Consider the following 24,055-nt stretch of genomic DNA (forward strand, 5'->3'; position numbering starts at 1 on the left):
CGAAACTTAAGATAGTTTTTTTCATGCTATTTACCATCCAAAATGTGTGTTCTCATGAAGTTGGATAAACAAGTATATGCAACATTCTTCCCTCCTAGTGTGCCCTTTCCATAAAATGAGTACACTCATTACACCATATTCAAACTCGAGGTTTTCCATCAACATCTTCACTATGTAATTCAAACCTATCATCCCTTGAGATTGTAGATTGTTTTAATTTTAGCCTTACTCTACTGCATTCTTGTTTCCAAGTCTCAAGAATGCTTGGACTTAGCAATTTACTTCCTAGCTTTGATGTGAGATGTCTTGGAGTGTCATTTTGTTCCTCATCAACATGTTCTAAACATTGTTGCTTATTTGAAGAAGGAAGTTCGTTTATGATAGTATCACTCCTCCTGATATGAACTTGATGATGGTCACCAAGAGTCCATCGCTCCTCTTGTCGTTTCTTAACTAGATAGTTATCCTCGATGAAGTCAAAGGATCCATCTATAAGCTCGTCACCCTCAATTTGTTCATAGATTTGAGCAAAGGTAGGTTTAGGTCCGTCTTTTCTTAGCCTCACAAGACCTAGATCTTCTTGACTTTCAATGAGGATCACTTGAATCTTGTAAAAAGACCCCATGAAGCCCAATTACCAAGTTTGTTATTCCTTAAGTAGGAACTACATTCAACATTCAAAGGATATTATAAAAAGAGGAGTTCATTAGATGAGAAAACTTGATATTCCTAAGTGTCATGTTTACTTGATATATCACACTAAGCACTCTTAATTCTATGATATAATATCATGACATGATTAGTAATGCTTTTGTACATGCACTAGGGCTGTCAATAGTGTTTTGAATTAGTAATACTCTTGTATATCGTGACATGGAAGTGATTTCTCTTAAAAATTATAAAAACACAACTAAATTAACCTTGAAGCGCTAAAAGCATGCTTGACATAGTCTAATGATACTCAACCAAATAATCCATGATGATCAAAGTGAAATAAGAAATTCAAGCTATCTACACAAATTCAAATAAAGATAGTTCCACTGAAGAAAAATATGGTTTATAAGAGATATAATACCATCATTTCAAAATGATACATACAAAATAAAGAGCACACTTTCTAACATATGAAAATTTCCAAAAGGATATGTATCTCTAGAAAATAAAGTAAAACTAGTTACAAGCCATGCTACATGGTATTGATGATGTAAAACTATATTTAGATAAAGCTTGGCTCCATTTCTTCCAAGGGACGCATAGCCAATTCACCATTCATACCATGGTGCTTATAGATATGCTCATTTATGTTGTCAAATGAAACCCTTTTTGATGGATCTACATTCATCATTTTATCTCCAAAAACATCAGACAGGTGTCTAATCATTATCAAGGATGGACAGATAACTTTTGTTACATCAAAATAATCAGAAGCATACTCATAGAAATAGCAAAGCTCCCGTAGTATCTAGCCAAGAGCATAAACATTAGTCTATGGGCTATAACAACCCTTCAATGTGGTGTCTTTCAACTCAGGCGCTAACCATTTTCTCCGTATATGGTCTACTTTGCATTGCTCTAGTTTTTTTGCATATACTTCATCATTATGAGAAATCCAAAGCTATGCCCGAATCTATAATCCCCACACGACAAACATCACCAACAAAATCTAATACAATATTGCCAGGATGTAGATCTGTGTGTAACCACCTTGCTTTGTGCAAACGACACATTCCCAAAATTAATGCATGTATAACAGATGTGATACATTTGCAAAATATATTTATTTACACTATTTTATCACTTTTCAATTGAGTTTCTTCATCACGCCTTCTTTTACCTATACCCCAAGCATGAAATAACCTTGCAAAGCGACCACAAGATGTAGGCAGTTGAGTCATAAAACTTAAAATATTTCCACCATTAAAATATGGTGTTAAGGTCCATAGAGGTTCTTTTGCAGTCGCTGCAATCACACGTACTAACACTGGATGTCTGATCTGCATCACTATCTCTCTTCGTTGTTCTACTTGCCTTATATAGTCTTTTCCTCTATAACACTTTCCTACATAGATCTTGTTGTGATCAAATCTTGCTACTCCTATAACCTTTACTTTGAATACCACACCACAAGCACCCTTTCCTAGTTTTTCCCCTAGAACTATCTCATCTTCACTTAGATATGTTGTAGAGTACACATGAGACATATACTGCATAGTTACTTTGAAGGGCATGTACTTCAGATATTGCCATTGAAGTGGTAAAATTTTATTCCATAGCAACATATGCAGAACGCATCTGTTTATCCCATGAAATTGATTTGTTTAAGCTTCGATCAGATTTTGATTCTGCAACTCGTGCTTTCGCATACAATACATCCCATGCATGTATTTTTCCAACATCAAAATCTTGTTGGAAGATAGGCTTACTAGTGTTCCAAATTTCTAAAAGATTTCCAATCATGCTAGAGATTCATCTCACGGCAACAGCATCCAAATCCATATTACTTTCAATTGAACATGCAATCCTTGGGTTTTCTACATGTTTTTTTATTTGTGAAATCACATTACATCTTAGTATGTCTCTTTTTCCGATATTCCAACAAGCATCTCTCATCTCTTCTTCTTTCATAGAGCATATTTCTCTAAATAGCACGTATCTGCATTATTCCAAAAGTATCTTTTTATCCAATTTACTCATATTACCTTGGACACTTGTTTTTCCCTCAACATCCATACCTAAAAGGTGAAACCAATAGAGCATATTGATAAGATCTCTCTCTCTCTCTCTCTCTCTCTCTCTCTCTCTCTCTCTCTCTCTCTCTCTCTCTCTCTCTCTCTCTCTCTCTCTCTCTCTCTCTCTCTCTGTGTGTGTGTGTTTGTGTTCCCATATTATGTAGTTATAAAGTTACTCTTAAATTTTGAGCTTAAGATAGATACTAATATGGATTATGAAGTACTTTCTTTGAAATGAGTATATGAACAATTATGTAGTGTTAACAAGCACAAAGATAAAATCTACTAGAATTTTTTAACATTAGTTATATTTTTATGTATATACATTAACCACACTAGATACGATATCCGTTAGTGCCAAAATCGTAAAGACATGGGACATAGATACCATATTTAGTGCAAGTCATCACTAGCTATTCTTCCTAAACTCCATAAATTGATCAACCTCATGCATCAATAATCTTTATATCTCTTTGGTAATATTCTCTGTGATGACTTGCATAGTTACTACATTGGGTAACAGGTTGCATAATAAGATTATGTAAACTTTATGTCTCTTTAGATGTGAAAATAATGACACTAAATATAGTATCCTGTAGTGCCAGGCAAAATGGACTTGGGACATGGATACCATGTTTAGTGTAATCCATTTGCAAAAGCAATAATGTAAAGTACTACGTAGCCATAGTGTAAAGGATATATTCTCTCTTGAATGAATGCCATTTGAAAGTTCCAAAAAGGTTTTGAACTTTATATAAGGTCATGTCATATGTTAGAACTTGGTACTCCAATCAAGGATCATGTATGATTTGGACTATCATGATGGGTTATGTATTGGTTTAATTAACATTCAATGGTCTTATATACAATATTTTTAGAAGTTAAACACCTTAAAAAGATAATTGAAGAGAAAGAATATCACTAATGAGCTCCTAATGAGTCAGATGAGAGAGAGAGAGAGAGAGAGAGTTCTTCTAATGCTGCTTGAAACACTCTTCTTATTGTGAATGAATCTACAAGTACACATATAAACCAAGTATACTGGACAATAACTAATGTTTAGATATAGGAAAAATAAGAGCTTTATATGGGCGATAGAAAAGTACTCCTAAACACTATGACAGCCCATATTAAATGTTCCTAAGGTGTGCATGTGATCACTTGTGCATCGAAATGACATTAACAATGGCATGCACAAACCAAGTCACTAGGTGAGAACTATGGCCTCTTAACTTGTGCGAAGTGCAATCATATAAACATGTATTGATCATATGGAAATAGTAGATTTACACATGCAATAAATCCTACAATGAAAGTAATAACCCTAAAAAGTATACTGATCAAACAATTTATTTAACATTACCTAAGAAAAACCTTGTAAAAGATATTATACCCTTGTAAAATTTCCCTACTATCCAATAGTGCAAAGCTTTTAGTTTTTTTCCCTTTACTTTCACTCAACCATTTCACTTTGTAGGGTAGAGGGGCCAATCATATTACGTGTAACTCTTTGTGGCTTGATGTTTTCATGTCAAGGAAAAGGTTGAGACAAAGCAACCATATATGCATTCATTAGTTTGAACTCTACCATCAATATAAATGCCACGTCATGTAATGGTGGATTGAATCACAGAAGAAAAAAGTCCTTGAAAGATTCAAGCATTTTATTACAATATTAGTATGGGATAAAACCCTCATTTCCTCCAATAGCAGACAACACAATAATCTTTTACCTAAATAAACATTGATAATTGATCTTTGAACATTATGGAGTCCTTCCAAACACCCAGCAACATGTTTTGAGTGATTCATATTTGCCAATGAGAAGGCTACTCTCTCTCTCTCTCTCTCTCTCTCTCTCTCTCTCTCTCTCTCTCTAAACTAGGGCATGGCACCATCCCTAGTTTATAGAGTTTGTAATAACCCTACTTCCTTTTATTATTGAATTTGTACACATTGGGGGTTCCATTATCATTCAACACAACTCTTATTGGGGATAATGTGATTTCAAGCCATGTATTATGGAAAAGAAAACACCCTCTACTTGGAATCATTGCACTCATACAAAACACATTATTTGTATGGCTATTACTATGCTGAAACTCATATTTTTTGTTATCAATGAATGCCTTATGTATTCCTTCAAAATGAGCTACTAACCTCTGTTGACTTTGCTTTTGTTGACTACTAGATCTGGTCACACGCACTTGATCATTAATGATAGCATTGATGGCATTGTTGGGGGTGGTCCTGAACTTGATACTATTGCAACTGCCTGTGGCTTTGATCATGGGCACTTAATCATTGATGATGCTCTTGATGGCATTGATAGGGTTGATCACAAACTTCATAATGCTATTGATGGGTGCTCCTGATGAAGCAGGTGACTGACAGATGCTCCTTTAAGTCCCCCTATTAGCCTCTAGGTGGCTGATGGGTGCTGTTGTGAGACCCCCGTTGAATGCTCCAGAGTGAAACTTGAAAATGTTGTTGATGCCTTTCCACCCTACTTCTTCAGGTGACTTATTTGATTGTCCTAGGGAGTTAAGGGAGAGGGATAGGTGCGTCATACATCGAATGCAATAACAATGCATGAACAGCTGTGTACAGTCTGATAGTGCCAATTAGATGTGTACCAGTCTAATAGTGCTAGTCATCTGTGTACCAGTCTGAAATCGATTGCACCAGACATTGATTGCAGCAATAGCGCATGAATAGCTATGTACCAGTTCGATAGTGCCAGTCTGCTGTGTACCAGTCCGACAGTACTGATTGGAGAGTCACAACCCCTACTACGGTGAGCTCATTACTAGCAAAGCAACCTGCCAACTTGATTAGCGTGGTTAATAAACGTGCTTATTGCCAGGCTAAAGAGGATTTCCTGTATGATAGTGACTCCAACTCGAATCTATTCGAGATAGAAACAAGTTTGCTGGCAGGCCAGTTGTCGGTGGCATGGGTCTATACCGTCGCGATCTTCTGGTATACGAGGCTAGGCGAGCATACCACAATTACTGCAAAGTCATGGCATACCTATGAGGAACAGTTATTATAACATCAATTTACTACTACCAACATGACTAATTATAACATCAATTTACTACTACCAACATGATAGTGCGTGCTAGCACCTGTGTCTGTTTGTGTGCCTGAACATACAAATCTCTGATGCTAGCCAGAGGAGGGTCTTGTGCTACCTTCTTGCCCCTAATTTTATGCTTGCTTCTCCTTCCTTCTTGGGCACCCGATTGATAGAAGAATAGACCATTTAAAGAGAGAGGGAGGGAGGGAGGGAGAGAGAGTGCATTTACATTTACATATGTTCTTGCAATAATGGCCACATGAAGGAACAATAAAGACATTATGGAGCCACTACCCCACTAATTCACTCCACTCTCCTCAAGGCATCTCATCCACCATGTATGATTAAATTTTGATTGTGCGCTTCATGCTAACACTGGGTGGGTGGATCGCATGGGCAGTTGAGCATGCATGCGGGTGATTGGGGCATGCGTTGGAGTGGTCATTCCTTTATTAATGATCATTACTGGTTTTATAGGCTAAGTATTTTCTTGGGGTTAAAAAGAGTTTTTGGGAAGCTACTGTAATTACTAGTTTAGCAAGGGCCATATTTGTGATAGGAGATACCATAGTTACTTGGCTATGGAGTGGGTTTTCTGTAGATAATGCTACCTTAAATTGTTTTTTCAGTTCCTATCACCTATTACTTTCTATAATTGTAGGCACTAGTCTTCTTCATTTGGTTGCATTGTATGAATACAGATCTAATAATCTATTGGGTCTAAATTTGTTTGTAGATAGGTGCACACAATCTATTGTGTCGGAAAATGGGTTGGAGCTAGGCCGATAGACACATAATGATTCTTTGTGATCATTAATGACTTATACTTTGCAAATGTATATGACCAATGGACTAGTCCCCACCACCATGATTGAGATAACAGTTAATGCATAAGACCTTGATTTATCCATAGATAACCTCCATTAAGTCAGATCACTATGTGTATGCTTACATCCAATTATACCTTGAGTCCTATTTAGGCTCTTATGAGAAAGCCTCACAATGTGCACCATATACTACTGTCAAAATCTCACACAATTATTTCATGCCACTAACAAAACATTCCTTACAACTTTAGCCATTTTCAATGGACTATGAATCCATATTTTCATGTAAACTTCATCAATGCACATACTACAAACTATATGGTTGCTTCAAAGTAGGGTCTATCATATGATGGGACTACATGCAAAGTCCCTTTTACCTATGTTACATATGTAACTAGCCACTAGTAGGGGGCTCATAGAGGGTATCACTTTGCACCCATATGTGAGTTTCATAATGTCTCATATCGTAATTCGACCCATAGTATGAAGAATGTTGTTAATGGTCATTTTGGTTAACTCCTTGAGGCTTAGTCCAAGATGGTGTCCTAACCACCACTTACCTCCACATGGTATCATGAAAATGAGATGGTTACCACCAAATAGTTTTGGTCATCATATCATCACTCCATGTGACTACATCCACAATGAACTTGTCATAGCAACTAGTAAACAAAGAGACAATGATGATGTATGTGAAGTTAATTTCATGAGAGCTTTGTGCCATTTGAACCCCTATTTTTTGTGTGTTATTACATTTTTTAGGATGAAAGGGCCAACAATAGTACATCTAAGGTCTCTTGATTAATAGCACTAGATAAGAAAGTTTTGGATACTACATAAGGTAATGCATCTAAGGTCTCTTGATTAATAGCAGTACATATGAAAGTTTGGTCACAAAGCTTTTGCATGATAAAAAAGCATGTATATTGTGCTTGCTTCAAAACCATTTTAGTGACTTTCAATCTACTTCCATTAGACCATGGATAATGAAATTTGGATGCAATGTGTAAAAACAATAACTTCCTATACATTAACATAATTGGGCTAGTAAGAGCACATCAACATTCTATATGTTTTACACTCTTTGAGGCTATCTTTACTTGTTGGAAGGTATCTTAGTATTGGCCCTCACTGGTGTAACTTATTTTTGTCAATACTAGTCCGTGTGATGCTATTAACCCTTTATTTAAGATATTGAGTTCTTGTTTGAACAAAGTTACAAAAAAAAAAAGATGCATGAGAATCATTGGCTTGCAATTGATTAGAATGAGAATTTCTTTCATGTGGCTTCCTCGAAAAGAGGTTTTCCCTTGTCTTGAGATATCTCCACTTCTTTGATAGGTTTGTTAATGTCATGCTCATTAGAAAGTTTTGAAGGGTTACAAAACCCTTGTTTCTGATCCAAGAGCTATTTTCAAACTCTTTTCTATTATATTATGTGAATTAACTTCTCTTTATGTGTGTGTGTGTGTGTGTTTGTGTGTGTGTGTGTGTCTGTGCAGACATGCATGTTTATGTGGATGTACATATATGTGTAGATATATAGAAAGTGTATTTATATATATGTACATGTATGAAGAAAGTACATGTTATGTTAAAGATAAAGACAAAACATAAGGTTTTTACAATAGTTATTATTAGGAAGCTTAACCTGTGCCTTATGATGATAGGGTAATATCACTTTTGAAGGCATGTGCTACAAAATCTTGTCGTTACACTGACTTGCATAGCTACTTGCTAATTATGTGTCCCTTGCATCTTAAATTGGAGTGTTCTCAAAATTACTCTTTTATACCTCCTAAGAAGAGAAAAGAATGCCATCAACTGTTCATGGTCATACTCCTTTGAGCCTAGTTTCACACACACACACACACACACACACACACACACACACATATAGGACATATAAAGGAATAAGAAAAAGAAGACACATCAAACCATCATGCCACATGCATAATCTATCTATTAATAATAAAAGAAGTATAAACAATCATGATAGTCGCCTTCAGAGAATACTTTAGTCCTGAATGTGTGTGTTGCTTTCTCATTGCTTTTGATTAACTTCTAATAGAAGAATGAAGATTCATTCCATCTTTTTCACATCTTTGAGAGAGAGAGAGAAAGAGAGAGAGAGAGAGAGAGGGGGAATGTCTCTTCAATCTTAGGTCTTTTCACTCATCCTCCACCTCTTGTATGAGAGAGAGAGAGAGAGAGAGAGAGAGAGTATAATACTCTAAAGATTAGGGGTACTATGATTACTCGTTGAGGTTCATCATATCCTTTTGTTAAAGATCTAGGCCAATTTTATGATTTAATAATACCCTCTCTTAAAAATTTTACATGTTCAATATAAAGACCCCTTTTGTGAATAGATTTATTACTTTTAAAATATTTCATTCTATAAATGTATATATGTAAGCCTATGTATTTTTGTATTCCCTTTTTTTGAACTCACGTTACACACATTTTTATACATAGTGACCTCCCCCCCCCCCCCCCCCGGAGCTCTAGTGGCAGCTTTGTAGGCTTTGATGGAGCCACACTGCCCTTGCTGAAAGCCCTGACTATAAGTACGTTGCCAATGGCTAGATGAATGCGCTATGACTAGTAGTCGACATTACAAAGTGTCTGCTTTTTAAATGCTTTTTACAAAACATAGAGCAAGGTATTTTTTTATGTATGTTTTTGTCTACAAGAGATTTTTCTTCTCATAATACAAAAATAAATTGGTAGGCTCCATCTTTGTGAGTATTCTTCTGCATCTTCTATTTTCTTTGAGCTCCTTCTCTTTCGTCTACCCCTCTGCCTGAATCTCCCTTCACCCTGCTATCTCTTATCCTCAGAGTAGACTTTCGATCCCAAATGCTTCAATTGTGGTGAACCCAAACTATAAAACAAGACTATAATAGTATAAGATGAAAAAGATATTGCTTCATATATTAGATACATGAGCTAGGTTTTTAGTAGGACCCATGGTAAAACAAGACTATGATAGTGCACGATGGAAATAGCTCTCACCTCATATCTTACATATAGGTGCTTATTCTATACAGTGTATTGGATCTTTAGTAAGAGGTTTTGTATGTTTTCAAAGGATTGATAGCATGGAAAGGGTTGTAGAATAGTATTTTTTAGAGTACCAAAAGACATGAAAATAAATTATTTGTCAGAATCTCAACAATGCATAATTAGCATGTATAGAATGGTTGAACTTTCATCTATGCTAAAATCTAAGTTAAATGTTGAAAATACTATGGTACATGTGTGCTCTTTGGATATGCATCGGGTGATAGTATAGTTTATGAAGTAGAGATGTTTATGCTTAGATGACAGGGTTGAAACTAAGATTGATACAAAGAAAGATAAAATTAATTGCATAACTCTCACCTCTAGATAGTTAGGAGATGATTGGGTTGTCTTCTAATTAGTGGAACTTGAGGGATCCAAAAGAGATTATTGGCCATAGGTTTACCATAGGATCTCTTAAAAAGAGAAAATTGGAGGTGATGACTTTCTTAACACTTTACCACAAGGAGCAATGAATTTTATTGCACACATGATGGATGCAATGAATAAACTATAGTGGGATTATATATCTCATCTTACCATGCTTCTTCTAGATGGTTTGCCAGTAAAAGTGCCATGTTATGGTGGATTGCCTACATAAAATACATGAATCCCAAATTCTGACATATTCTAGGAAAGGCTAACCATGTACATGAATTTCATGAGAATCTATTAGCTTGTCATAGAGGTGTCCCGACTACATTCAAGAAGATCAATGAGAGGTACTCGGGGTGGAAGGCCATGTGCAAGGATGTTTTTAAGTTTGTTGAAACTTGTAGGACACATAAGATGTATTCTACTTTTAGGCACCGTGATGGTTTGTATCCAACCTACCCTCCTGAGGATTCCATCTTATAGAACATGTAAGATAATAATTTAAAATTTTTAAAAAATCCATAAGTTTAGTAAAGTAAAAGGGATCATATTAAGACATTATAGTATGTAAGGAAAGAGTATTTCTTAAGATCCTTTGAACGTACATTATATAGATGATTTCTTATAGGTGGAATCCCCACGCTTACCCTCTCTCTATGCATTACAAATAGGTCGTATGTGATGGCTTGTAGCCAAAAGGCTTTTAGGTGCTCTAACACAAGGATTCCTTACCATTTTGCTATGAGTCTTGCGTTCGGAGAATCAAAGGATGGCCCTACATCCATCCCTCCATATTCATCATAGGTGAAGGATTCCTTCCGAGGCATTTGTTCCACCAAGCCGAGTGGACCTTTTTAACATGTGGTGATTGACAGCAGTACGATTGCACTCGGAGTACCCCTAAGAGGCTACTAATAAGCATGACCTCCCCTTGAGAGCTACTCTATTAATGGTTAGGGTGATCTAGCGTGTGCTGAGGGAAAAAGGAGCCCTGGTTATAACTAGAATTTTTGGTTTTGTTTTTTTCTTTTTGTGATTGATCCATCCAATTGCGCCTGCGTGGAATTCATCCCAGCAATCAGTATGCAATTCATCGGAAAAGCAGGTTGTCTCGTTTTGTACACCGTCAATATTTTCTGAAAGGAATTGACGAATCACGATGCTGTGGCCTGCCTCGTAGGTCGGACGTTTCGAGTCGAGCCGAGTATATAACAGTTTGTGCTAACTCTTTTTCGACCAGAGCGACACAGATCAAGCAGCTAGTCCAACTAATATGGCGGCCTCTCTACCAGCCGACATGAGGGCATTTTTCGTTGGCTTAGCGGCAATCGCCTGGATCATAAGCCTGGGTAGGTATTTAATAAACGTAGACGAGCATAAAGTGCGATCTACCTTTTATAAGATACGTTTGCTAACGGCGGTGTTGCTCATGTGTTAATGCAACTGCAGGTCATGTCAATGCTGCTGCCGCGGCCGCTTGCACTGCCCAGCAGAACGTGGTGGTGGCACAGGAGGATCTTCACTTCAACCATCCAATCAGCGCAGCCAGCGTCTCGTTCACGTGTCCTTGCAAGACAAGCCAGGTGCAGCTCAGCTGCTCGGACCCCGCCTGGAGCGAAGCCCGGATGCTGGTGGAGCCGTCGCCTTTGCGCGTGTTGGGCAATGGAGTCTGCCTTCTCACATCGCCCACGAGCTCAGATTTCTTTTCCCCCAACGACCGAGTGGAATTCGCCTACCTCCACTCTCCCCCTCTTGACCTCAAGCCCCTGCACGCAACCTTCCAGTGCTAGACAAGGTGGTAATTCCACGCAATATATTTTGCGGAAAGTCGGAATAAAAATGTCCTTTCCTCTGCGTTTTCTGTTGCCGACGTAATGTAATGCATTGCCGACATGATGCAGAGCCCTTGTTGAGTTCTATACAGTTGCATCGAATTCTGACTTCCGCGTTCAGCAAATTATGTACTTACTAGCAATATGGTCTTTCTTTTCTGCTCTTCTCCTTGGTAGCTTTAATCTCTTCCGATTCCTCTGTTTTGTAAAGCTGGAGGCGTCTTACGCGTCTCCTATACTGGGTTTTGTACTGTTGCCGTTGCCGCCCGATCACGGTTATTAGTCTACGGTCCATGACTGTGTTCAAACTGTCTCCACAAGATGATTTTGCAATACGGGAGTTTTCGAATCAAAGCTGTCTTCTATAACACAATCTTTTACCCCGCAAATACAAAGGGATGTGATGGAACCTAACTTATAGAATTCAGAGATGCATGACAATGTTTAGATTAGATTGATATACGGTCTTTTAAAGCTTGCCCTTAGGGACGATCTCATAGCCTTGCTGATCACAAGAAGAACGCCCTACAAAAGGAAGTTAAAGAGTGTGCACAGAGCACCGATAGCCTTCTCTTTTGGGGCGCCTCAAACACAAGGTACGCCCCATATATGCAGCAGCGCGAGCTGTGATTATGTATTTTCTGGTAAGGGTGAATCCATGTGACCCCGTTCTCAAGAGATGCTTTAATGCACCAACCTTTGAAGCCAATGTTTTGCTGAGAGCGAGCTTTCTCTCCATAAATTACTAGCCCACTTAGAGTACTCAGTTCTACGGTTGAGGAGCTCTAACCCAATGAGACCCTGTAGTATGAGTGTCCACTGTCTAGTCTAGATTTTATCCGGGTTGGGAGAAAGGTAAAGTCATGGCTATCATCGAATCTCCAGGCATGGTATTATATATACCCAAAAATGGCAATGGTCTCATTGGTCCAAAGAAGGCATGCATGCCCCCTTCGGTATGAACTAGAAGCATTGCAACTATTTGATGCTCCTAGCATGAAGGTAATTACTAAGGTCAAATTTGTAGAGTTTGGAGTTTGTGGACACTTCCATGTGTCTTGAGGGAATGACCACTTTCCGTAGACTAGTCAAAGAAGCAACCATTTGAAATATATAGGTAGAGAGAGCAACTGTGAACAAGGAAAAGAGAAGAGCACAAAGGAAGGAGAGCATGTGAGACCATGGCTCGAGCGACGCAAGCAACAATGAGCCTTGAGGAAAGGCCCTTTCTCCTCGCTACAAGAAAGGGGTGTCATTAGTGAGCCAACTCAAAAAAATGTTGAGCATCCCTTTGTGATACTCATAAAAAGCATGGCATATGTGCCATTATTTGCATCTCTTAAATGAGGAATTTGAGCATCTCTAGTAAGATAAATCTATGATAAGTTTTGAGATGCTAGCAAATTGAATTTCAATGCATAAATGACACCGAAGAAATTGTGTTGCATAGGCAACACCTTGGATTTGAATTTCCCATAAATACTTCTACTTGTTTCAACTCCTTTTGGTCCAATATTCTCTCAATCTATAGTAGACAGTGGACACCATCATGAGGAGCAAAGATCATCATGAGGATTGTATGAGCTAGTGGTAGGTATTTTTCTCCCTCATATCGCCTCATATTCTTGATTGAGCAAGACATTTGTCCTTTTCCTTTCATGGAGTTGTTATTGAGTTTTCTTTGTCATCACCTTGTCTTGAGTTTAGGGTTTCCCATTTGGTTACTATGTCTCTAGTCGTGGCTTGTGCACAATTTAGAGTTTTCCCTCTTGTTGTCATCACATACCACAAACTTGACTACTTATTTGCATCTTGACTATAATGTTTTGCAAAGAGCAAGATGATGTAATTTAATCTTGTTTAGTACAATGCTTGTCTTACGAGTTCTTTTCACTCTTGATTCTCACCTTATATACCTCCATGTTAATGAGAATTGACACTTTGAGAAAGAATGCTTGTTTTTTTTTTGTTTGATGGAAATTGGCAATTTATGATTTGTTTGCTTCTCTTTTTTGAGTGAATAAGAGATCCATTGTATTTTTTATTGGTTATGATATTGGTGCATGTTATAAATTTTTATGTCTATTGGTGCATCTAATTGCTTTTTAGACGCATGGACAAATGTGTAGATAGAAAATACTTTCATAAAATCATTTGCAGCTAGTTTCTATAGATCCATAGATATGTCTCCATATATAGAGAGTTTTACTATTTTGGGAGGCCAAGTGTATGCATGTATGTGAATGTATCTTTCTATTAATATATAAACAACAATCCATCTTTTTTAAAAGAGAAAGACTTGGTTTTACGTCATTTTCTCCTTCATGCATTTGTGATGACAGAATACACTAATTCATAGCAATTGCATCAATCATACCTGATAGAAGTGGTGTTTTCTATACATGGATTAGATAAGAGTTTTAATCTTTTATATGGCTTCAAGAAACTAAGAGAAGCTCTCTAATTCAATTATTCATATACTAGGGTGACATAAAAATTTGGCTTATGGCATAACCAACCATGATATGTGTGGCGATATGTAAACCACGATATTCAATTTTCTTTAAGACTCATATACTTCTATACTCCTCTCAAGAATTCCATGTTTGCAAAGTAAGTTTTAGGGTCCAATAACGCTAGCTAAGCATAGCCTTAGGGTTGGCTAAAGTAACACTAGAAAGAAGCTTAGTCTAGACTACATTATGGCTACTTTAGGCTTAGGCTATGTCTAAACTAGGTGATGGCTACACTATGGATACACTAGGATGTTGGTAAGGTTAGACTATCGTAGGCTATGTCTATGGTATATAAGCAATATATCTAGGCTACCCTAGGCCTAGGCTTTTGACATGCTATGCTTAGACTTGACTATGCTAGACTTAAGGTACACTAGACCATTCTTAGGGTTAAGCTATGCTTAGTCTACATTATGCTAGACATAGAATAAGCTCTTAGGCATGGATTATTATATGATGTATGTTCTTACACTATTATTATGACATTTGGCTTTTGATATGATATTCTTTGACTTAGGCTATGCTAGGCTTGGGCTATACTATGTTATGCTTCAGCATAAGTTGTGCTTAGTTTTCTAGGTGTAGATTAAGCTATTGAACATGAACACACAAGAGTTCATAATGCTTGAACTATATCCTAAATCTCATGCAGAGAAGTTACGAAAAGCTCAGTTAACCTCCTAGCAACTCAGGAAAATTACCACTTTTAGTATCACATTGGTATATTTGAGCACATCCATGAACTATTTTTAGATGTAAGTCCATTTACATTGATTACCTATCCTTTGACCCTTGTTCCCTAATGCAAACTATCTCTTGACCCCTTAAGCATGTCAATGTGTTAGCATAGTGGTCCATTACCTGCTACTAGTGTGATGGTCTCGCTATCCTATGGACTATGTTTGCTAAGGACCCTTGTCCTCACATTACTCCCTCCTTTTGGAAGACCTTTCTCCCTAAAAAGCAAAAGTGGAAAATTGCTTCTTGAGTATACTTATGTTCTTCGAAGTAGAATCTTTTTCATATCTCTCTTCCACTTAACAAAAACTTATTTTCAAACATGATGATGTGTATGATGCTCATGGAAATTCAAGATATTTTCTAGTTCATGACATTGAATTGATCGTTCAATAATTTCTACTAATGCTCGTTGGTCCATGCACTATCATCATTATTAGGTTGCCTTTGAAATTGACTAACATAAGAGACTAGCTGAAAACTTTTAGACGATGTTAGAACTAATTTATAAGCAATTTCACCAACACTTTTAAGGATTATAAATGGGCCACAATACCTTTGAGATAACTTAGGAACTATTCTAGACTTTAAACTTCTTGAATGTTTTGGAACATGTAAGTAGACCTTATCACCTCTTTTGAAAGCGACCATACATCTATGTTAATTGGAACAAAGACAAACATTGACATAATGTCAAGGATATGCTCAAAGGGTGTATGATATGTTGTGTTTGCATCCCAAAGAAGATCTTATGCTTCCAAGATCTCCATTTCAGGATTGGTTGCTTCACCACAAAGCTCTCTATTTTCATGAATCTAAGAATAATGGCTTGTGCTGAAACATGCATGAGTGTCTGAAAGAGCTTGAAATATATTTGGAAATCCCATGATATCTCGAAGTATATCCCTTATTTGGTTAATTATACACATGCTCTAAGATAATCTTTTTGTGACAAAGCATTTGTCTAAGAAAACCTCACAGTCCTCCAAATCAATACTTGTCATAGGTGCTTTTCATTTGAGGCCTCCTTTTGTCTATTGGATTGCCTTCACTTGGTCTACCAACCACTTTACATATGCTTTAGTACTTTACATGAACTTACTGCATGTTCTTCTAATCTAGATCTTTAATTTCATCCATTCAATGCACATTTCTTTTCATTGAGTATCTATATTTTCTACAATCATGAATTTCTCATACAAGTCTTCCCAACTAGTACATTTTTCCTTATTAAATATTTTGAGTATGGGAAGTGGCTCCACCTGCATAACTTGTTGGATGAATGATTAGCTTGGGGATGTTGTCTAATCTTGGAAAGAGATGAATGGAAGTTCTTAATAGCTTGAAAGAAGCATAAGAGGTAGCTGATGAAGACTTGAATTGAAGACTGAAGTGAAGTGACAATAGTGAGCTCTCAAAGGTCACTATAGTGTCTCTGCTAACCCTTCATATCAAGCATACCTCTTGGGAAGGTATCCACGACCAAGAGATAAGTATTGAGTGTCATTCTTGTTATTCTCATGTACTATTGAGAGAGATCATATGTGAGAGACATAGTGTATGAGAGATAGCCAATTTCTATGAATAAACATTATATCTACATGAGAGAGATTGAAAGAAAGACTATGAAGATTATGAACTTTTTATCCTAGGCAACATCAGTTTGCTACTATCAATTAGCTTTTCTACTATCCCCCCAATCCTGTATTTTCATTAGCAATATTTGCATTTATTGCATTGAATGATACGGAAATCTACATTTCGACACTGTACATCTGCATTTTCATTTTGATCATCTCCTGTTGCACACTGAGTGAGTATTTTCAAACTAGCCTTGCTAATTTTGATTCATTTTTCCCTATCTAATTTGATTTTTTCTTATGTAGCAAAAACCATTTTTTAAATTAGCTTCTTTCTTCACTACATTTGAACTCGTATTTTATGTAGCTTGTGCTGTGCTTGGATATACTCTCTTTCTCTATTCTTTATCTTCTCTTCCTATCCTCTCTAGTTGGCTCCTTTCTACTATTCTAGTGGTGACAAAATTCATGGTATTGAATACTTAACATGGAGTGTTGTTAGAAAATCCTGATTTGTGCAAAAGAATTTATGATATGTTGTTTTTGGAGCTACTGAGTGTCCTAAATGACCTACTCCTCTTCTAGCTGATTATGAGAAGGAAAACCACAAAGAAGTTATGCTTCCATAGGATTCTGATGATAACATGCAAATTATGCTCTTCTTCACTAGGTCTCTAAAGAAGCTGTACTGACGGTCATCTCCTACATGACAACTTTAGTGATATGGATGAAGCTTCAGATGTGGTATAAGTCTCCCTTGACCATGCGTGAAATTATCCTATATGGACACCTTTAGTAGATGAATTTTGTGGTCACGATTACCTGAGAGCTTTCCTCAAAGGAAATGTTAACGAGAAGTGTGGTCTATGACCTTAGACAATGTTGGCTAGGAACCCGAACTTCAGGTCGATCCTAGTGGGAATGGCTGGATAAGTTCCGTTGCAGGGCAGACTCGAGAGACTCTAGCTGGCAAACCCTGTGTCATTCCTTGGGAGTGCTGGCAGTGTCTTCTAGATATATCTCTCGATGGATTGCTAAGACGCGTCCCACGATTTGAGGAGCGGGCACGTTAGGCTTTGTTTCTTTAAGACACCCTACACTACTACAACATTCTATGAGATATTGATCGACAGTTTAACTAGTTTCATCTGCAAAGTTCTTCAATTTTGCAGTGAATAAGGCTTGGAATATCCCCACAAACATTTGTAACTGTACTCAGTCTGCAATGCCCTAGAAAAGACTACTGCAAACATTCCATCCATCTTGTCTCAGTGGTTCTCAGAAAGATGTAGGACTACATGCTTGCTCAAGTGATGTAGACATTTGAGCCCCTTGACATTGAATCAGCAATGAGGAGGCTCCAATAAACTGCAAATAGACTTCTTGAAACTGATTCAACATCCTGCCAGTATAACCGAATCCATGCTTGTCTAATCAGAGAAGTGAGTTATGAGATACCTTGATAACATCTGCAAATGCCTCTATACAGATTTAGAGTCCCCTGCTTGATTCCAGAAGTTGATATTGCATTATTTGCTATTGGTGATCTTTTCATGAGTGTAGGGTACCTCAATACAGATACAAGGTCCACTATAACTTGTACAGAAGATTAGCATTCTTCATAATCAAGTGGTTGCAAAAATCAACCTCATACTGGTTCAATTCATAGTGATAAGAGCCGTGATGATTTCCTTTTCCATCAGTACCAATAGACCAATTGAGCATTCCGTTTTTAGTTCAAACTTGGTAGCTTATCACACTCTTCATGTGCTTCTTGTATGCTAGAACACTTGACATACATGTTCTCTTGTTCTTCAAGAAATACTAACTGATGATATAAAACTTACAACCTTTTCCTTTGATACTTGAGTCTTCAAAACGGATTTCTTCATATGAACTTGTTTTTCCATGCAATGTGCCCTATCAAGAATATGCTTTGGAAGAGAATTTCATGCCCAATTATTCATGTGGTTTGCAAATTAAAATCCATGCAATGCAATCAATCAAACGATGCTTCCACACAATAACTTATGAATGCACTAAAGAAAATATGCCTAGCATATCTACATGTGGTCGTGCATCATGAAAAATGCAAACATACAATGGAAAAAAAAATTCTAATGGTGTTGACTAATGTGTTCAAATTCTTGGTTAAAAAATCCACCCTCAGGTTTTTAGTGGTGGATACGCAACATCATGGAAAATTACTTGGGAGAGGATTTTGTGTCCTATGTTTCCTTCTTCTTCTCCTTCTTCTTCCTTGAAACTACTAACTCCATACAATTCTTGCACAAGTGTCCCTTCTTATTAGAGTGATAAGATTGGGCCTTCGACATCTTCCTAGTACCCCTCTTGATAGCTACAAATTCCCCACTAGAGCAACATATTGAGATGGAAGCCTTCCGTATAACTGGGAAGATGTCTCATGCTAAAAAGCACCGAGGAAACATGTGTAAAGCTTAGGGGCATCAATGTTTGGGACCCTTAAGCATTGGCGACTCTATTAAACTCTAAAGAGAACTTATAGAGCACAGTCCCCACAAGATGAGCCTTTGGATGGGTAGACTACATGTGATGGAGTTGATCCTATACCTAGGTAACATGAAGCAAGAATGAATTCTTCACTACGTTATGTTTGACACATAAAAGCAGCTTCCTTAATTAACTTGTTAATCACAGGTTCCTTTACGTAATTTAGGCCAGAGACATGAAGATAAGATAAAACAAGATCAAACACTTCCTTAACTTATCTTCAGATTAATGTTTGTCTCCTGCCCATACAAGAGAATTAAGTGTTCCTTTCTGCCTCTGTAGAAAAATCCTTTCGTCTCCCGGCAATAAAACCCGAAGGTTTATCCTACTAAGATTCCACCTTGTAACTAGTATCAAGGCCTTGAGATCCCATCTCGAGTCACGTAGAACACTTGTGTACGGCCCAGAGGCATTGGGATTTATGGCCAGAGCCCCCACTGGCACCCAACCATTCTCCTATGCCAAGTAATTTCCACGGAGAGACCTCTCGCGGCAGGTTTGGTCCACATTCCCGGCGCGGATTCAGAACCCCCTTGGTTAGGGTTTGGTGGTTTGTGGGGGGGGGGGGGGGGATAGCTAGCGCCATCCTTCCTTAATTATCCCTTTAGGAAATCAAACATAGCTGAAGCACCCAGCTTAAAAAACAATCACTAGGGAAAACATCCCTTTTGTTTCCATGGCAATCAGTCATCTCAGACCCGGCCATGCAATCATCAAACACACTCCACTTGGGTAAACATCCAAAATCACATTAACAAACAATTGCAACCTCTTGCTTCAAGGCATCGCAATCCCATTGCATGCACAATCAGAATTTAACTTGGATGTATCAAAACACTTGCTCAAGGGATTTACAATCTTTTCAAACAACCAAGCATAACTTGGGTAAACAATCCATTTAGGGTTAGGTCACTAGCTTCAATTAAGCTAGGAGTGTATCCACTTGCGATAGTCCACAGCATGATCCATAAAACAATTCGTAGGCTAATGCACCAGATCTCATGAAGGTCTAGGTTTCTATCCATCGGAAACTATCATTTCATGTATTTCTTTTAGTCATGATCGCGAAGCATGAATTCTAAATGACTATTCATGCACTGAAGTGGTTTAATAGCTATTATTTTATGTGAAATAATACAAAAACCTTATCATTTTATGGGTGCAAAAGCTATCATTTCATGCATATAAACTTATGCGAACACCTACTCTACCATTTCACGCATGCAACCGAGCACCTAGAGTAAACAAAAACCCTAAGACTCGTCCTTGTTTCATGCACGTAGCTAACCCCTTTATTTCTTCCACGAGAAATAATATGTAAATACTTATAAAGCTTAAAGAACCTGAGTTTGATTCGCGATCGTAGGGGCATTCGTTGCGTTGGTCGCTCCGCTTGCCTCTCCCGCATTACCGGTACCAATGGTAGCTTTGGCACCTACGCTTCCCGCGACTTTCTTCTTGGGAGCCATTTGCCACGCGGAGATTGGACAGTCCAGACCTTAACGGCTTTCAGGACGATAGGCTTGGGTAAGAAAGGTCGTTAGATGGGGGTCTTTCGTCAAGGGGGTGGTTTGAGTATGGCTCTTCGAACCTTCACCTCTCACCAACTCTCTCTCTCTCTCCCTCCCTCTCTCTCTCTCTCTCTTCTTCTTCTTCTCTTCTCCTTCTCTCTCTCCCTCTTTTTCTTCTTTTCTTCTTTCCTTATCCTACTCTCTCCCTTCCTATTCTTCTTCTTCTTCTCTTCCTCTTCTCTCCTTCTTCTCTCCCTTCTCTCTCTCCTTCTCTTCTTCCCTCTCACTTATTCTCTTCCTCTTCTCTCTCTCTCCCTCCTTCTTTCTCTTCTTCTTCTCTTCTTCTCTCTCTCTCTTCTCCCTCTCCTCTCTCTCCTTCCCCTTCTCTCCTTCTCCTTCTCTCCCTCCACTTCTCTTCTTCTCTTCTCTCTCCCTCCTTTCCCTTCTCTCCTTCTCCCTCTCTCCCTCTACTTCTCTTCTTCTCTTCTCTCTCTCCTTCTCCTCTTCTCTCTCTCTCCTCTTCTCCTTCTCTTCTTCTTCTTCTCTTCTCCTTCTTTCTCTCTCCCTCTTTTTCTTATTTTCTTCTTTCCTTCTCCTACTCTCTCTCTTCCTATTCTCTTTTTTCATCTCTTCCTCTTCTCTCCTTCTCCTTCTCTCCCTCTTCTTCTTTCTCTCTCCCTCTCTCCTTCTTCTTCTCTCCCCTTCTCCTTCTCTCCCTCTCCCTCCTCTTCTCTCTCCCCCTCCTTCTTCTTCTCTCCTTCTACTTCTCTCCCTCTTCCTCCTCTTCTTTCTCTCCCTCCTTCTTCCTCTCCTTCTCCTTCTCTCCCTCTTCCTCCTCTTCTCTCTCTTCTCACGGGGGCCTGGGGTGACTAACGATCAGGGGGAGGGAGGTGCCTACCATTGAGAGTCCCCGGGGGGGGGGGGGGGGGGGCTACGGTCGAGAGCCCCTAGGGAGGGGAGCGCTGTTACTATGAACGAAGGGGGGGATGTCCTTTAGTCAAAGGCCCAAGGGCTCGCGCAGCAATAGCTGCCGCAGGGAGAAGGTGGCGACGTAGGGAAGGGGGGCGCAGTCTCCGTTTGTCCGCCAGGGAGGAGGGGCCGCCTGTGCCAATAGAGGGAGGGGGTGGTCTTTATAAGGTGGGGGGAAGGACGGCGCCTCCCGCCACCTGGGGGGCTGCATGCCCCCCTCCTTCATCACTCCTACTCTCTCTCTCTCTCCCCGCCATGCACATTGCAGGGGGAGAGAGAGGGAGAGTTTTTTTAAAAAAATTAAAAAAATGAAAAATCTAGAGGGGGGGAGGGGGGTGAGTTCCTATGGGGGAAGGCACGGGGGTCACGAGAGGGGGGGGAAAATGTTACAGCAGAGAGTGGATCATCTAAGTATTTGAGCCACTATATCATTACCATGTACATAAAATGCCGAAGTCTACATGATGTAGTGTTTGCCTTCAACATACATGTACATTCCCATGACATCAACTAGAATGTCATAATTTCAGCACATGCAGAATTGGGGACTTTGGAGGATGCAAGAAAGGTGTCTGATGCAGCACCCTCTAAAAATTTTGTATCTTGGAATGCCATGATCGTAGCTTATGCCAAACATGGATTATGCAGTAAACAAGAGTTTGAACTCTTTGAGAAGATGGTCTTCAAACAGAAGTGGCTGCCAACAAAGAGAACTTATTTTAGCCTTTTGAAAGCATTTGATAACCTGTTTGCTGTTGAGGAGGGAATATTGGTTCATGTGTATGTCTCATGTAAAAATCTTGCGGCACAATCAGAGATTGCAAGTACAATTACTAACATGTATGGCAGATAGTCAAAGTGTTTGAAAGGAGGCGCACTTTGCAAAGAAAGATTGACATCTTAATATTGCGGGGGAGATCAATATAATGGCGCGAGAGATGCTAATTCAAATCAACGATGGAGATGGAGGATGATATATAGGGAATTCGATAGAAGGACTAGAGTTGCACCGGAATGAGAGTTAAGTCCGATTAGATGGTAGTCCAAAGTGCTTTTCAAAATAACAAGCAAACGTTAAAGGTGGTGAAGTGTTCAAATGACTGAAAGGAGCTGGACTTCATCTGTAGAATGGCAAAGCCCTCAAGACCATCAAGGGAGAATGGAAGATTTTAATAGTAAGGTGTCATGCTTGGAACATCAACAACTTGGTGGGATTAAAGGCCACTAGTTCCTAGTCTTCAAGTACAGCTCCGATGCAAGTTGACATGCAGCATATGGATAGGCTCTGGCCATAAAGTCAACCTATGGATGGAATACTTGTCAACAGATCTGGTTTGAACATAGCAATGAGCCAACTGGTTCAATTCCAAGGTGTGGTCTCTCAACAGGTTCCACGAGAATTTCAAGAGAGGCTCGAGTTCAGTATCTTAACTTCCAGGCTCAAGATATTGACCAGCTACAGTTTACTCAGTAGGCACTCTCGCAGATTCGGGGTGTGGTGCAACAAGGTGTTGAGAGCAAATCAATTGGATTACGATGGGGAGGGGATGGCGAAAAGGGTGACGAAAAAGCTTAATAATTAAGCTGTGATGAAGAGAAGAAATGACGCGACCGTTCGGTGTTTATGCTTTCTTAAGAATAAGCTTTAAAAGCATAAACCTTAGTGGGGTAAGCTAAACACCTTAGTTTTTTTTGGGGGAAAAGAAAAGCACAAACGTGAAGATGTAGGAAAGAAAACTATATAAGGGTGAGACTATGAGAGCTTAAGGGGCCATCAAAATCAAGTGAGACAGGCTAGAGGTGGAGTTTGTATCCCTCGCCCTCTTCGAACTTGCCATCAAATTCGAGAGAGAGACTTGAGGTTGAACATTGTGTCCCTCACCTACATTGAAGTTTCCACCATCGAGTCACTTATGAAGATGGCTTGAGTTGAGCTTTAAGCTTCTCGCCTACTTTGAAGATTATCATCAAGTTCCATGGAGTGAATGTTGAGTCGAGCTATGAGCTCCTTACCCTCTTTGAAGTTCTCGTATTCAAATTCTATGAGAGTGGCTTGAGTTCAAGCTTGGTTCTTCTCGTTTCCTCGAAAATCTTTCCTCAAAACCTAACATTCCACCTTTTTCTATTCTCTCTTAATTCGAGATTTCGACCTTGTCTTCCCTGAGATCTTTTGATCATATCCGAGAGTCTTTTGATCTTCTATCTAGTCTATCAAAGAATTTGTTCATCTTGAATCTAAAATTCTTTTGGTTCATTATTTAACATTGAGTTTTCCCATCACAAAGCGTCCCTGCGCGC

At 38.7% G+C, this 24,055-nt stretch overlaps 1 protein-coding gene across 1 annotated transcript; it reads left to right on the top strand.

The window, feature by feature from the left end:
- Window positions 1-11,305: 11,305 nt before the first annotated feature.
- Window positions 11,306-11,946, top strand: LOC148009781 (uncharacterized). The gene is made up of 2 exons (XM_087672459.1): window positions 11,306-11,428; window positions 11,529-11,946. Exons 1-2 carry the CDS (start codon window positions 11,353-11,355, stop codon window positions 11,867-11,869), a joined length of 417 nt encoding a protein of 138 aa, XP_087528585.1. The 5' UTR covers window positions 11,306-11,352; the 3' UTR covers window positions 11,870-11,946.
- The last annotated feature ends 12,109 nt before the right edge of the window (window positions 11,947-24,055 follow it).

Source organism: Lygodium microphyllum, chromosome 30 (genome assembly GCF_053477565.2).
Source record: "Lygodium microphyllum isolate KBCC chromosome 30, Lygodium_microphyllum_v1.1.10, whole genome shotgun sequence".
Classification (NCBI taxonomy): domain Eukaryota; kingdom Viridiplantae; phylum Streptophyta; class Polypodiopsida; order Schizaeales; family Lygodiaceae; genus Lygodium; species Lygodium microphyllum.